Source organism: Callorhinchus milii, unplaced genomic scaffold, assembly GCF_018977255.1.
Source record: "Callorhinchus milii isolate IMCB2004 unplaced genomic scaffold, IMCB_Cmil_1.0 Scaffold4, whole genome shotgun sequence".
NCBI lineage: Eukaryota > Metazoa > Chordata > Chondrichthyes > Chimaeriformes > Callorhinchidae > Callorhinchus > Callorhinchus milii.
Window position 1 is genome coordinate 73,809,684 of NW_024704745.1, and position 16,391 is coordinate 73,826,074.

The 16,391-nt window shown below is 42.9% G+C and overlaps 1 protein-coding gene across 1 annotated transcript in view; it reads left to right on the forward strand.

The window, feature by feature from the left end:
• Positions 1-16,391, forward strand: part of cog6 (component of oligomeric golgi complex 6) — an 87,517-nt gene continuing 71,126 nt past the window's right edge. The window contains 4 exon segments of the mRNA XM_042334026.1: positions 1-176; positions 9,939-10,082; positions 12,812-12,883; positions 14,338-14,396. Coding sequence (XP_042189960.1) covers positions 39-176; positions 9,939-10,082; positions 12,812-12,883; positions 14,338-14,396 — 413 coding nt within the window. The 5' untranslated portion in view covers positions 1-38.

The following is a 16,391-nucleotide window of genomic DNA, read 5'->3' on the forward strand; positions in this document are numbered from 1 at the left end:
GCGGGAGAGGTTGGGAGGGAGTGAGAGAGGGGAGAAACATGGCCGACAGAGGCGGGGAGGCCGTGCTGGCGGGGCCGGACCTGGGCCCCGGTCCTGGGCTGGGCTCCGGCCACAACAACAACCCGCTGGCCAGGAAACTGAATAAAATCCTGGAGACCAGACTGGACAACGACAAAGTGAGTGAGTGAGTGATGGAGAGGCACCGGGAACACCCCCCGACAGCTGACACTCACCCACCCAACAGCTGACACTCCCCCCCCCCCCGACAGCTGACACTCACCCCCCAACAGCTGACACTCACCCCCCCGACAGCTGACACTCCCCCCCCCCCCGACAGCTGACACTCACCCCCCAACAGCTGACACTCACCCCCCCAACAGCTGACACTCCCCCCCCCGACAGCTGACACTCCCCCCCCCCCCGACAGCTGACACTCACCCCCCCCAACAGCTGACACTCCCCCCCCCCCCCGACAGCTGACACTCACCCCCCAACAGCTGACACTCACCCCCCCAACAGCTGACACTCACCCCCCAACAGCTGACACTCACCCCCCCCAACAGCTGACACACACCCCCCCAACAGCTGACACTCACCCCCCCCAACAGCTGACACTCACCCCCCCAACACCTGACACTCACCCCCCAACAGCTGACACTCACCCCCTCCCCCGCCCCCAACAGCTGACACTCACCCCCCCCAACAGCTGACACTCACCCCCCCAACAGCTGACACTCACCCCCCCCAACAGCTGACACTCACCCCCCCCAACAGCTGACACTCACCCCCCAACAGCTAACACTCACCCCCCCCAACAGCTGACACTCACCCCCCAACAGCTGACACTCACCCCCCCCAACAGCTAACACTCCCCCCCCTCCCCCCCCCCCCCCCCGACAACTGACACTCCCCCCGACAGCTGACACTGTTCTGGGGGAGGTGGTGTTCCCAAGGGAGGTGTCATGGGTGACAGACAGCAAGGGAAGAAAGTATGAGTGGGGAGGTGTCAAGAAGACCGGGGGAGGAGGACATGTGTCGGGGGCAGGTGGTGTTCACAAAGCAGAAAGAGATGTTTTGGTGGGGGCCAATGTTGTCAAAGGGAAGTGTTGAGGTGCGGAGAGGTGTCGGGTGAGGGGCAGCGTGGGAGAAAGTGTCGGGTGTGGGGGGGCTTGTGGCAGGGGAGGTGTCAATGGAGCAGGGAGGCGAGGAGATGTTGGATGGAGGTTTGGGAGTGGAGGTAAAGTTAGGGGAAGGGGTTGGCTGGTGGTTGTAAGGCATAAGGGGTTGTTCTGGGGACATTGTTGTCAAGGGAAGGGTGTGGATGGTGTGGTACCAACAGACTTGACAAAGGCTGTTGCAGATAGAAGGTGCTAACAATATTTTTCTTCAAATGAAATCAGAAATCTGCTCACACTTGCTGCCATCACTCAGCTGGCTCGGGTCTTCTGCGCTGTGAGACGCTACCCTACATGGAGGGTGCTATATAAGTGCAAGTTGTTGCTGTTGGTGTCTCAGTCCTTCGTCTTGTCCCCTCTCTGCCCGTCTTCAAATCACACTTGAAGAGTTTGCTCTTTGACTGTGCCTTAGGTCACCTCGCTTCCCGGCTCAAAGACAAGCCACACACACTACTGCAAGGCAATCCGAGATACTACCCGTGTGAACAGTGTTATGTAACTGTTGAGGATCTCTTACATATACTTCAATTCTTGTCACCCACCACCACCTGCTCTCGGTCCCCCTCAACCTCGCCATCATCTGCTCCTCCCACCACCCCCATCCCACATTCCTTCCTCCCCATCTCTCCCTCCTCCCTCTCACCCACCATCACCTCCATGAAACCCACCACCTGCTGCCTCGACCCCTTCCCCACCAACTTGCTGGTCACACAGCTCCCCCTCCTCAGCCCACTACTGGATGACGTCATCAACCAATCCCTCTCCTCTGGATCAGTCCCTGCCCCCCTCAAAACTGCTGTCATCATCCCCCTCCTCAAGAAACCTTCCCTAGATCCCTCAAACCCCAGCCGCTACCGCCCTGTTTCTAACCTGCCCTTCCTCGCAAAAGTCTTAGAACGCGTTGTTGCCAATCAACTTCGCGCACACCTCCTCCCACTGCCTCTTCGAACTCCTCCAATCCGGTTTCCGCCCACAGTGCAGAGACTGAGCTTGTGAAAGTCATAAACGACATCCTCCCGATTTGTGACCAGGGCTCCCTCTGCCTCCTTGTCCTCCCGGACCTCTCCGCGGTGTTCGACGCAGTCGATCACACCATCCTCCTCCACCACCTTTCCTCCGTCATCCACCTCAGTGGGACCGCACTCGTCTGGTTTGAGTCCTACCTCACAAACCGCCAGCAGTACATCTGCACAAACGGCTTCTCCTCCCGCTCTCACGCGGTCACCTGCGGGGTACCCCAAGGATCCATCCTTGACCCCCTCCTCTTTCTGATCTACATGCTCCCTCTTGGGGATGTCATCCGCAGACACGTGGAGTCCTGTAGCTCAGTGGTTAGAGCACTCGCTTTGCAAGCGAGAGACCTGAGTTCAATTCCCGGCAGAGGGCGAAACCTTGGGCAAGTTTCCTTACTCCACACAGAGCCTAATAATAATGCCTCCAAAACCAAAAACAATAATACAAATTGGTCATTTTCAATCTACGACTGTTTGTGGGACATTGCTGTGCGCAATTGGCTGCCGCGTTCGCCCACAAATATACAGTCAATTCACTTTACAGTGTGTTCTGTGAAGCGCTTTGGGACGTCCTCCCGACGTGAAAAGCGCTATATCAAATGCAAGGATTATTATTATTTTATTATTATGGGGTACATTTTCATATGTACGCGGACGACACCCAACTCTATTTTTCCACCCCTCTTTGTGACCCCCAGTGCCCTGATGTTCTGTCAGCTGCCTGTCAGATCTCAGGGGATGAATGAGTGCAAATTGCCTTCAGCTGAACGTTGACAAGACAGAAGCCATACTCTTTGGCTCTCGTCAACATCTAAAATCTCAAGGCTCTCACCTCCTCCACCTACCCGACCTCACCCTAAAACTCTCCGAACCCATACGCAACCTAGGCGTCAGGTTTGACCCCCAATTATCCTTCCTCCCCCACATCCGGTCCCTCACCAGCACCGCCTTCTTCCACCTCCGACGCATCGCCCGCCTCCTCAAATACCTCGTTCCGAAAGCCGCTGAAACCCTAGTCCATGCCTTTGTCACCTCTCGGCTGGACTATTCTAACGCCCGCCTCGCTGGTCTCCCATCCACTACCATCCATAAATTCCAGATCATTCAAAACTCTGCGCCCGCATTCTCACCCACACCAAACTCTGTTCCCCGATTACCCCAATCCTTGCCAGACTGCACTGGCTGCCTATCCCAGAGAGGATCGACTTCAATATCCTCACCCTTGTATTCAAATCCCTCCACTCCTCTGCACCCCCACTACCACTCTGACCTCTCTCCTCAAAACAGTGCCCGTTGCCTTCGTTCCTCCGGGTCTGGCTTCCTCCTCGTCCCCCGAGTACTCCGCTCCACCCTCGACGGCCGTGCCTTCAGCCACTATGCCCGAGGCTCTTGAACTCCCTTCCTCACTTCCTTCACCTCGCCCCCTCTCTTCCTATTTTCAGGTGTCCGCTGAAGACCTTTCTCTTCAACCACGCCTTTGGTCACCTTCCTCCCACTCCCCCTGGCTTGGTGCCGGGATCCGTTACTGTAAAGCGTTCTGAAATGCCGTCCGGCGTGGAGGGCGCTATATAAATCTAAGTTGTTGTTGTTGTGGTCTGGTATAATGAGATTATAGGTGGATGGGATTCGGTGCAGTAATTGATTAGTTGATATAGTTACAGATGTACAATAGTTATTGCTGTTTTGAAGACTGTCAGAAATACAAGTTTAGACTTTAGGGAAGTGCCAAAATATGCAGGTGGAACATACTTGAGCTGCAAAGTAATGAGCTGACGGAGAGGCAGGAATTTTATATTTATTTGCCATCAAAAATAAACCAGATATGAACTGATCCCAGTTTAACTGGGTAATATCACTGATGTTTATGAGCACCTCCTTTTTTGCCCATCTCTCTAGTTCTGGTATTGTAATTGAATCTGCATGGTTTGTAACTGCGTAATTTCAAATTATTAGGTAGTTTTACAACAATAATCCTTACATTTGATAAAGTACCTTTCATGTTGGAAGGACATTTCAAAGAGCTTCACAGAATATACTGAAAAGTATAGTGACTGTGTATGTATTTTGTAGGCAATTGTGACAGTGAACTTGCACACTGCAATATCCCACAAACTAGTTAGTGACCAGTTGTTTCTGGGGGATTGTTGTAGAGGACAATGGGAGAACATCCTTTCTTGTTTTGTCTAGTGCCATGGACCCTGAACATGCAGATGGGACCTTGGTTTAACATCTAATCCGAAGAATACCATCCTCCCAGCACTGTATTGGTGCGTCAGTGAATTCAAACTCCTGATTTTTGGCTTCAATCTACAATCTTCTGACTCAGAGTTCAGAATCCTATCAACTGAGCCAGGCAGACACCATTGTAGAAATTATTTCTATAATGATTATTGACTGTTCACATAAAATACTAAACCAATGTATATGTTTTCTGTAACTTGGCTGAAATTGTGTTGGATGTCAAGGCTGCTGTGAAGCACTCCGAGCCGGTATTCTATGAGAAGGGTGCTTTATAAGTGTTGTTATTCTAAAAGCAAATTATTTATCAAAATAATGGAGCTATTTATTTTCCTTCCCCTTCCGAAGGCTGAGGTTTAGTTCCGCGGGTGCCATCTGATTCCAGGTACCCGCTACTCCTTCACGCAACCAGCCAATATCCATGTGTGAACTCTCACAAATGAGTATTGGCAGCTAATCGACTAGGGAAGGGGAATGATAGGCAGTGGAGTCCTGTAGCTCAGTGGTTAGAGCACTCGCTTTGCAAGCGAGAGACCTGGGTTCAATTCCAGGCAGGGCGAAACCTTGGGCAAGTTTCCTTACTCCACACGCCTCATAATAATCCCTCCAAAACAAAACAATAATAAATTGGTCACTTCAATCCACAACTGATTGTGGGACACTGCTGTGCGCAATTGGCTGCCGCATTTCGCCCATAAATATATGGTCAATTCACTTTACATGTAGTCTATCCTGTGAAGCGCTTTGAGACGTCTAGAAGATGTGAAAAGCACTATATCAAATGCAAGGATTATTATTAGTAGTAGTGGGGGGAGAGAGGAGCATCATCGCAACTGAGCCTATTGTTATCTTGAAACAAGGTCCACATAACAAGGGCTACTTGGGAGCAGGAACACTGGCCGATTGCATCTCCCTAGCCAAGAGCATTGTGGCCAATTTTAGCCCCTCAGCTGACCCAACTGAGATCAGCTCTCTCAGCAGACCTTCTGGTCTTTATGCTTCAGTACTGCATCGAAGTAATGACATAATCCACTAAGTCATCAGAGGAGTCTCTGGAGTATATTCATAACTACAGTATGAACCTTTCTTATGTAAGTGTTTGAGATCATAAACATTACTTTTTTTTATTACCCCTGCTCCAAGTTTCTTCGTTCTCCTGAAAGTGTTGAGTTATACTGGGATACAGTTCCAGACAAGGATCCTTCCTAACTAATCATTCGTCAAGCGTGAGCCCATATAGAGAATGTTGACCACAGAGGACATGGCCGCTGAGCCCAATCCGGTCCTTGCCGGGTGTCACACACACACACGCACACATGTTCCAGCAAGAAGTTACTTGATATAGATCAGCAGTGGGAACCCTTGTTTAGGTTTTTCACTCTTTTCCAATCCCAAAGGAGGTGAGGCTATGTTACAATATTAATAATTATCCTTACATTTGATATAACACCACTAGTGGCCCTGCAACTGAGATATGGTAACTTAGCAACGATTGGGGTAGGAAGCTGGCAGCTGTATGGACTATATGACATGGTTTTCCAGCAGACAATGTCTTTACAAAATGAGCCTTTTGGGATCCCGAAATAAATGTAATTTTAAAAATAAAATTGTGTTTTTATTTCAGATGTTTGCTTCAATAGGATTGCAGTGCAGTTTTGCCAGTTTACCATTGACAGGTACATTGAGGCAGAATTGTTCATATAAAGAGATTTGTTGTTCAGGACAAAACCTTATTGAAATGTATTTTGCCATCAGAATTGGTTTGGGTTGGCTTCATTGTGATGCAGTTCTTCTAAGTGGTGTTTTACCTTCAACAAAAATACAATTGATTGATCAGCAATTCTCACTATTATCGTTAGATTGCTCCTCTAAGGCTGATTTTAACCTTGGCTGAAAGGGCTCGTAGCTGAAGCTTTATTGCCTTGTTTGATTAGAAGGCAAGGGTGACATTGAGAACAGACTGTAGCTGCAGTGAGGGGAATTCATGGCGTGCAGAACATAGAAACAGATGGAAAGGAATGGTGTGGAGAACAAGGGAAATGAAAGATGTAATTTGGAGAGACAGAACAGATGGGAGAGAACAGTGTGAGTCTAAGATGTGTATATTCTCAAGCCTCCCCTGGTGTCAACTGTTACTCCATCTTATAATATTCCGCCATGAAATAATTTTTAGTGCACTGATCATAAGATAGACTACAGTAAAATATGATGGGTGTGTGTGTGTTCTGAAAGTTTTGGATGTTTTTGCATGTACATGTATTGTACATGGAAGAGGCAGAATCTTGCAGCTTTTTAATGTAGTGTACTTCATACTGTTTTTGACAGCTACTTCCTTCCACAATATATTCCTTTTTTTCCAATTTCTTTATCTATCTGGGCATATACAGTGTATATAACTTGGGCTGACCGGTGAATTTCCTGAGTTATTGGACCTGCAAAATTTAATTCTAAACCCTTTGTTATCAAAAACTTGTCACAAATTCTGTAAACTATTGCTGCAAAGGCTCAGCGGGTAAATAAAGCACATTGCGTGGCACTGAACCCTGCAAATCAGTAGGTCTTCTAGGTTGGATTGATTATTCTGTGCTAAGTTGATTGATTTCAGTTGGGTTGGCAATGGTGGTGCTATATTTGGCTTCAGCATCTCCAGCTCAGGAAGAGGAAAAAAGGGCCCAAGTTCCTTTTCCCAGGTGTTATCCACTGATGCCAGAAGTGGGTCTCTTGATGAGTCTGGACTCTGTTTTGACCTGGCATTAGTGGATAATGCTTATCATTATCCACTATAATAATAATAATAATTTGGTCACTCAATCCACAACTGTTGGACACTCCTGTGTGCAATTGGCTGCCTCATTTCGCTCACAATATACACAGTCAATTCACTTTACAGTGTGTTCTGTGAATCGCTTTGGGACGTCCTCCCGACGTGAAAAGCGCTATATCAAATGCAAGGATTATTATTATTATTATGAGCGATAAAGAAAGACAATTGAGGACAGAAGACTGCAGGCGCTTAATAAAAATAAAACTGTTTACCTTTGTATAACTCATTTCACATTAACAAGCATCCAAAGCATGTTACAAAATGATATTGCAGACAGGAATGAAATGGATGATAGCATTTATTCTATCCTAAGCCTTCATAATCTTTCCGACGTGAAGGACGGTATACAAGTGTAATCTGTTGTTGTTATTCTGTTTTGGTCAGTTGGGCAAACATTCATCTAGAAATACGAAGGTACCATGCACACCGAGCAGCATGTGTAAGGAAGACAAAATTTCCCTCTCAAGCCTTAAACACACACTAACTCCAGATGCTTTTAAAATTTCTTTGCTCATCCCAGCAGCAGCACTTTTTTTTATTTTTCATTGAACCCCTAATTTTAAGATATAATAAAAAATAAATTGATCTCTTTACGTAATGGCATTGTCAGTTGCCTACTTTACATTTCATTATTAAAGAAATCAATTTAAAATCCATTAATCTCTTTTGGCTCTACTGCGAATGAAGGAATAATATTTTCAATGACTTGGCCTCATTTCTGTTAAGTTATTTCTTTATTCCCAGTACGTTGGATGAATTTACTAATGATAGTCATTTCTGGAAGTTATCTTATTTGAGCTTCATATGGCTTGTTACAGTGTAACTAAATGTAAAAGTTATAATTGGTGTGGATAGGATTAATAGCCTTGGGACATCCTCCCATGAAAGGCGCTAAACAAATGTAATTTTGTAATAGTGGATTTCTGTTAAATCTTCTGTCTTTAGGTGATTGTCTCTTGGTAGTGTATGGTTGCCTGAATGCTGGTGGCCTTCCTTTGTGTGAACCTTGATGATGGGTGATAGCAACATTTTTATTCGTAGAATACATTCACACACGGCCCAATCCTATTCTCACCTGTAAATGCACGGACACACATACACATTCCAAGTCGTGACCTGTTGGAGAACCAAAAGATTATGAAGGTTTAGTTGGGATTAAGGCATCATAGATAATTTCTACTGATCAATAACGAGAGGGCACACATTTAAGATAATCACAACTGAACTAAAGGGGAGGTTAGAAGGAGAATACTTGACACGGAGGGTGGCTGGAATGTGGAATTCTCTGCCACAAACTGATACTGAGGAACTCTTTCTATCTCACAGATGCTGATACCAATTTGCTGTCTCTTCTGCTGCTCCAGCTAATTCAGCATAGACTAGGAGTTGAATGCGCAGTGTTTTTTTAATATTTGAAGCAGGTATACGTCGGTACAGACTCAACATGACTATTGAGAGAGTAACATTCCATTAACCTACCAATCAATCAATCCCCCTGAACACCCAACTGGTTATTTTTTAAAGTAAAATACAGCGATTCACTGCGATGCTTCGATTTGTCATAGTGATTCATGGGGGCTTTCGCGCCTTGTAGGAATTTCCCATGATACACTTTTCTGTCAGTGATTCATTACGATTCTTGTGCCATAAAGATTTCCCTTGATCTGATTTCTCACAGTGATGTGTTTTGACATTTTTTTCCTGCAGCCCTTCGTGCTGTTTTCTCACAGACACACCCTGATTCTGTGGATTATTAATTTCTTGAAGGAGATCACGACTCTCCACACAGTGCCTTTACTTTCTACGAGGGACTCTGTGTTGTCCTTCCTTGCTACAATTATAGTTGTAGTTCATCATAGCAGAGTTTCCCATTCTTACTGTATTTCAAATATCTATTAAATTAAAAAGTAACTAAAAGTTTGCATCATTTATATTCGAAACAACAACGCCTTGCTCTTATAAAATGTCTTTCATGTAGGATGAACGTGTGAACAGCTATAATGCCGAGCAGCAGGCAGGGACAACAATAAAATAAAAATACATTTTAAAAAAGGGAGAATTATGGATGTTGACCAAAAGCAGATGTGATTTTAAGAGGGGGATTTGATGGCAGGGAGATAGAGAGGAAGCAAAGGGAAGAGATTTTGAAAGAATTCCAGGATGGGAGCGTGTGCTGAAGTTTGACCACTGATGGTGATTGAAGGAAGTGACGAATGATAAACAAACCGGGTTTGGAAGCACAGAGTTAAGGCAGAGGAACGGAACTAGAAGAGATTGGATAGACGGGGGACAGATTTTATTTTTCTATCAATCTGTTTTATGCATGTACACGTAGAGCTGCTAATATTTGTTTTTCGAAAAGACAATTTACTGCTTTAAAATGTTTAGGCACTTACATAAAAAATTATATAGAGGAAAATTGGATATTTGAAGTATTATCTGAGGTATTGTATTATCTGAAGTGCACTTGTGTATAGTAATGGGTTCACTGGGCCATTGACTCCAAATGTAAGTCTTAAATCTCAAGCTGCAGAATCACGGTACTTTAGAAATAATTTCAAACAGTTTCTCACAGAAATACAAATAATTGGTTCTTGAACTTGCAATTTAAGATGTTTAAAAGGTTGAAATCTTCAGTATGGTGCAATTCCCGCTTTACCACTTAAATTTGATTTTTATATATTACAGGATATGCTGGAGGCTCTTAAAGCTCTATCCGTATTCTTCACTGAAAACAGTTTACGTACCAGGAGGAATCTCCGAGGAGACATAGAACGGCGCAGCTTATCCATTAATGAAGACTTTGTACGTGTTTTCAAGGATGTCAAAGAGGTATTGCAGTCAGACTTCTATTGCAAGTGACGTCTAGTGTGAAGCTGAGCCAACAGGAGCAGAATAATAACATGCATTTTCGAGTAGGAATCGACAATTAAACTCATCTAATTTTCCTCAAGATTGCTTTGATGTTTCGATTTAGAAATCTTAATAATTCAGCATATTTTTGATTGGCAGGAACTTGTCTAGTTTTATTTCGAAACCCTTTGCAGTTTCTTATTTCACCACTGACACCCCAGCTTCATGTCTTGTTCGGATGATAACAGTAAGTGAGGAAAGGTTCCTGGGTCTCACCATCTGAAAGGAGTTTGATATGAAAGAGAAATTCCTGTTTCCTTTTCAAACTAGTTCTGTGCATGGCACAGACATTTTTCAGTTTTTCAAGATAAGTGTTTTAATGTAAAGAGATACTTTCAAGTTTTAGAAAGAAATGCTTATTTTTAACATGCATGTTCAGCATTTGCTGATTTTAAATGACCTAAAATCCATCAGAAACGACTAATCTTGATCTAAATTCCCAGGTTTATCTCTTGATATTTTTGAGTCTACATTGTTGACATTGATCTTCATGGTAATGAGCTTCAATTTGGGGAGTTATGAATTAATTGTGTGATCTTAATAATAATAATCTGGTCACTTCAATCAATGTCTGTTTGTGGTGACCCTGCTGTGCACAATAGGCTGCGGCATTTCACCCACAAAATGGGCTTTACAGTATTTTCTGTGAAGCGCTTTTGGACGTCTCAAAGACGTGATAAGGCACTATATTAAATGCAAGGATTATTATTATTACCTCTTGTTTTTTTCAGTGTCCATATTTACGATGGTGGTCATGCATGTTTAAAACTCATTATTTCACGTTGTTAGCCTGGCTTGGTTGGTTGCACTCTCGGTTCTGAGTCAAAAGATTGTGGGTTCAAGCTCACATTCGGAATACAATCCAGACTGACACTCCAATACCATGCTTGGGGAATGCTGCATTGTTGGAGGTGCTGTCCTTTGGATGTTATGCTAAACTGAGGTCCCTGTTCAGGTGAAAGTCTAAGGTCCTGTGACATTATTTGAAAACAGAAGGCAGTAATTCCCACTGTTCGCATTCAACACAGTTGAATTACTCCCAACTTTCTGCACAGTCTCTCCTCCCTTTTGCTTCTTTTTGCTTTCCTAGTTTCACTCCTACCTGTCCCAGAGTCATCACTGTAACTCCTCTTGTGGCTTCTCCTCATATACAGTAGTCTATCCTTGATACACTTCATTTACGTTCTCCCCCTTGATGGTATCGTCTGCAGGCTTGAGGTCCACTTCCATATCTCCACAGATGATGCCTTAACTCTTAACCTTTCTGCCTCAACCTCAACTCAGGGACTTCTGCTGTTGGGTCTGACAATCTTTTAGATGTCAAATCCTTGGTGAGCTGTAACTTTCTCCTTCTCGGCATTAACAAAACTGAGGTTATCCTGTTCAGTTCTTGTCAGCGCCTTCGCACCTCAGGCAGTAACCATATCAACCTAGAAGAGGAAGAGTGCCTCACAGCTATGCCAGATGCTTTTCTCATCTGACGTTTATGTGCACAACTTTCCAGCAGGGGCTCTTGGACAAAGGTCAGGAGTGAGAACCCTTGCTGTGTGGAAAGATCGTAAAGGCCACTTGTATCATCTACCCTGACTGAGATTAGCAAATTCATCCCAGACGGAAATTTAAACCTATGACCTTCCTTATAAAACTGTAGAGATTTCAGCATAGGAGACCTTTCTGCTTATAATAGTCCTATAATCCTTGCATTTGATAGAGCGCCATAAAAGATTGTTGGGACATCTCAAAGCGCTTCATAGAATATACTGTAAGGTAAATTGACTGTGTATTTTGTAGGTGAAATGTGTGCACTATCATGCATGTGATGTGCCAGCTCCCCACTGGAACTAACTGCTCCAAGCCCATTTCTCACCTCTTTCCCTATATCCTTTTATATCATTATTCACTTTTCTGTTTAATTTTCTTTTAAATTGTATAATCAACTTGGCTTCAATTACTGATTGTGGTAATGCATTGCACAACCTAATAAGCCTTGGTATAAAATGTTTCTTTTGATTTCCACTTTTATGCTTCCAGTAATAATGTTCCAGTAATTATGCCCTTTTTGCCAATGCACCAAACAATTTAAAAACAATTTATCGTTTCAAACTGTTTCAGAATTTTGAACATATCTGTATGGTTTATTACAGTTCATAGTTTCTATTTGTATGAGTTTTGTCTGGTTTGGTATTACATTTTTGTTTCAGAAATTATTGCTTATGTATGCTTACAAACTCTGGCCTGCCTCATGGTTTATCCATCCCAGTATTGGTGGGCAAACCGGCAGCCTTTCTGTCCCTGGACTCTGGAACTCCATCCCGGAGTCCTTCTGAATCCCTCACCCCACCCCCCACCATGTTCAAAGCCCGTTTCAAGACTTAACTCTTTTACCACACTTTTGTTCATCATTCAGCTCCCACCCCCTGACTCGGGTGCACCAGACTGTAGTGTGAAACACTTTGAAATATTTTCCTGATTTGGAATGAGTTATATAAATGTAAATTGGATTGTATTAATTAACATTTTTATAACCGTTTTAAAATCCTATTTTGCTGCTAATCAAATTAGACTTTCCACAGGGAATAACAAAACAAAGCCCTTAATGACCTGTTGCTTTTGTAACCGAGGTGGAAAATTGCGCATTGTTTTTTCAGGAGCTGGAGAGTGTACACGAAGATGTCCAGGCAATGAGCGTCTGCTGTGAGGATATGACCAGTCGTTTGAAGGTAATATTTAAAGTCGTAACTGCCACACAGGGATTTAAAAAACTGTGTATCTGGTTTCACAGGTTGACTTGCTATGCCGAGCCCATTACTTGAATTATTTTCACTTTTTCTTCACCTGAGTCCCTCGTGGTTATGTGAGTACTTTGCAGATGGCCTGTTGTGATGCACTAGCTTCATAGTTTCATGACATTAAAACAGAAAATCATGGAACGTTTGCTCTACAAGAGGAGGCCATTCAGCCCATTACTCGCAACCAATTACAAGTTCTAACAACTCCATTTGAAACAAACCCTTTTTTCTTCAGTCGATAATCCCCAATTTATGTCCGCCTTTTACATTTTCTTTGCATCTTTTTACTGACTTGCCAATCAGTGGATACGTTTCTTTTTTGTTTACGTTTATCAAAATCTTTTATAATATTGAAAATCTGTATTAGAAGTGCGTTAAACTATTTAAACTGTGGCTGCACTTTCGTTGCCAGCTGCAACTGATCTAAAAAATCAAGGTCCTGTGTGTCTGTTCAGGTGGATGTTAAAAATTTCAAACAACAGAAGCAATCGTAAATCATAAGAACATGTGAATTTGCCAGGCGAAAGAAGACCAAGGAACATCTAGTTTGCCTTCCACCATCCTGGCAGTTGGTTGACATGTTGTGTCCCTATAAATGAATCATAATTCATTAACTAGCTAATTTGCTATAATGAGGGAAATTTCAATGGAATATATTATGATACATATGGACCCCACCCAAAATTATACTTGAATTATACATTTATCTCTATAATTCATTGTTTTCATAATGCAGTGCCTATGGGCAAATTAGCTAGTTAATGATTTATGTTTTACAATTGCTGCTGCTGTATAGGATGTAGAAATTGAAGGAACAACAAGTAATGAACAAAGTAACCATACCTTTAGGATTTCAGAAAGTGGATCAGTATAATGGTAAATTCAGTTTAATTAATGTGGGAATAGGGAAGCAAAGTAGGACTGAATTGAATGAAGCAATTATCTCATCTTAAAGGAAAACAAAATTGATATTGGGTTGAATCGAGGAGCAGAATATGAATCAAAAGGGAAAACAATTGGTGAAGAACAAGTTACTGGACCATCCCATTTGCATTGTTGTGTGCTGCTCATGTACTCCAGAGTGGATATTTGAGAGAGTGCCCCAATGGGCAATCTGGAGCATACCAACACTTGGGAGATTGTCAAGACAGATTAATTTGTTCTCATTGGACAGGGAACAAGAACTTATTTAGATTTTGAAGGGAATTGATACGGTTGATCCAGACAAATTATTCACACTAATGAAGAGTTTAAACTAACAATATAATTTTAAAAGTTTAGAACAGATGTAGAATCCAGGCAAGTTATTTCATGTGGACACTTTGGATTGACTTGATTTCTTTCATCTGCTTAAAATGAACTTTGGTTTTGCTGTTTGATTCCAGACAGCAAAGGACCAGACCCAAGATCTCATCATCAAAACTACCAAGCTTCAGGCTGAAAAGTAAGTCATGTGCACATCTCTTCACAACCTATATGTATTGTTTGGAGCTTCCATTTTATCTCCAATAATCCATTGTGAAAGTATGTCTAGTATTTCCTTTCAGCTGTCTATGAGCAGCATGTAGGAAGTGACAGTAGTAGGGTGTGCAACCTACTGGAAGTGACATTAAGGCAACCTGATGACACAGAAGAAGGCTATATTTTTTTAGCTTGGGAAGTCAGTTAGTCAGCGCCAGAAGGCAGCTGTACTGCACATCTAGTTAGTGCGGTATCACAAGGCTATAAGCGAGGCAACGGTATGCTGAAGGATCTTACAACAGGGTTCCCTTGTATGTAAAAGTGACTGCCACTCTAATCTGTCTCATCTAATGAAGCTTGAAAGTTGTTTATCTTTGCTTAAACATAAATGTAAATTCAAAAGAGCTAAATACTTCCTTTCATTATGTACATGGGGGCTGTTGTCCATTTGATAATTCTGCATTTATCTCTGAATTTATCTCTGATATTCATTTGGTCTAAGTACTGACAGTAAGTGTTTCAAGATGATAAGTTGCTCTACAAATGCTAGCTTCTTTTTCAGCTGATTAGGTTATTTGGGCTAGAATGATGGATTTTAAAACGTCTTTATGGAGCGGCTTTTTTATGATGGCCTATTGGCAAAGTATAGCACTGCACCACACAAACAAGAATGTTGCAGGTTCTGAGTTAGCTGCGGTCAGCAAGGGGAGGTACAATTGGCGTCAGAGTTCTTGGGCTGCGGAGAAGTTCATGCTTCTGATCCTTATTTAGTGACCTCGGCTGGGAAGGGAACCTATAAATGTCTGCTAATGAGATGATGGTCTCGGTGGTAAAGCTCTCCCTGTTAAATAGCTGACTCGCTGTCTTTGTTGGCATAAAGAATGACTACTCGAGCAAGGCACCAGAGGGTTTTTTGGTGGCTGGGAATTTCACCCCATTGCAGAGAAGCATGTTCAGGGAAAAATTCAGAAAACAGAAATTCCCCAAATTTATAGGTGATTTCAGTTCTAGTCTTTCCTCCTCATTCCCCAAATAATAGCACATTTGGAAATTAAATGATAATTTGGGAATACAAAGGTGGGCGTAGTGGATATATAATTAATATAATCCTTACATTTGATATAGCACCTTGTCATGTCGTTCAGACACTCAAGCACTTCTCGATTTATTTTGTAAAGTTTTTGAAAGTGGAGATTAAGTACAGTAACCTGCAGAATGTCTGTTAACAGAGCAGTTCTGTCTCATGGGATATCCCTTTTCTCTTCGGTGTAGCTGTCAAAAACTGAATTTCTCATTACGAAAACTCGCTACAATTCCAAAAAAAATGAGCTTTTGAGAGTGGTTGAATGAAGTGCCTGAGTAATGTACTGACCGACATGTTCCTTGGGCTGTACCAGAACAAATCCATTTATCGTGGAAAGTGAGTTATTTGTTGTTTTCCTAATGCCGTGTGACTAATCCATGTTCTCTCTCCGACGCTGTTGACTTTGTATTGGTCCTGTGAAAAATAGCTAACACAAACACATGCCATTGCTTTTAGAGATGGGATCCATTTGAAGGTGAGGTTTAAAATGTGAAAGTGACACAACGTAGTTCTCTCACAGAGTTGCTTTGTTGCATTTGTCTCATCTAGTGTGGAATCGTTGGATTGTCGATAAATTATTTGAAAACGGAATGAAATTGATGCTTGAAAAAGAAAATTCAAGGTCATAGTAGGAGGAAAGTGGAATTAGACTCGCTGGCACATGTGGAGAGAAACACGATTGCAGACTTGATGGGCTGAATAATAATAATAATAATCCTTGCATTTGATATAGCACTTTTCACGTCTTCTCAACTTCTCAAAGCGCTTCACAGAATAGACTGTAAAGTGAATTGACCATATGTTTGTGGGCGAAACGCGGCAGCCAATTGCGCACAGCAGCGACCCACAAACAGTCGTGGATTGAGTGACCAATTTATTATTGTTTTTGTTTTG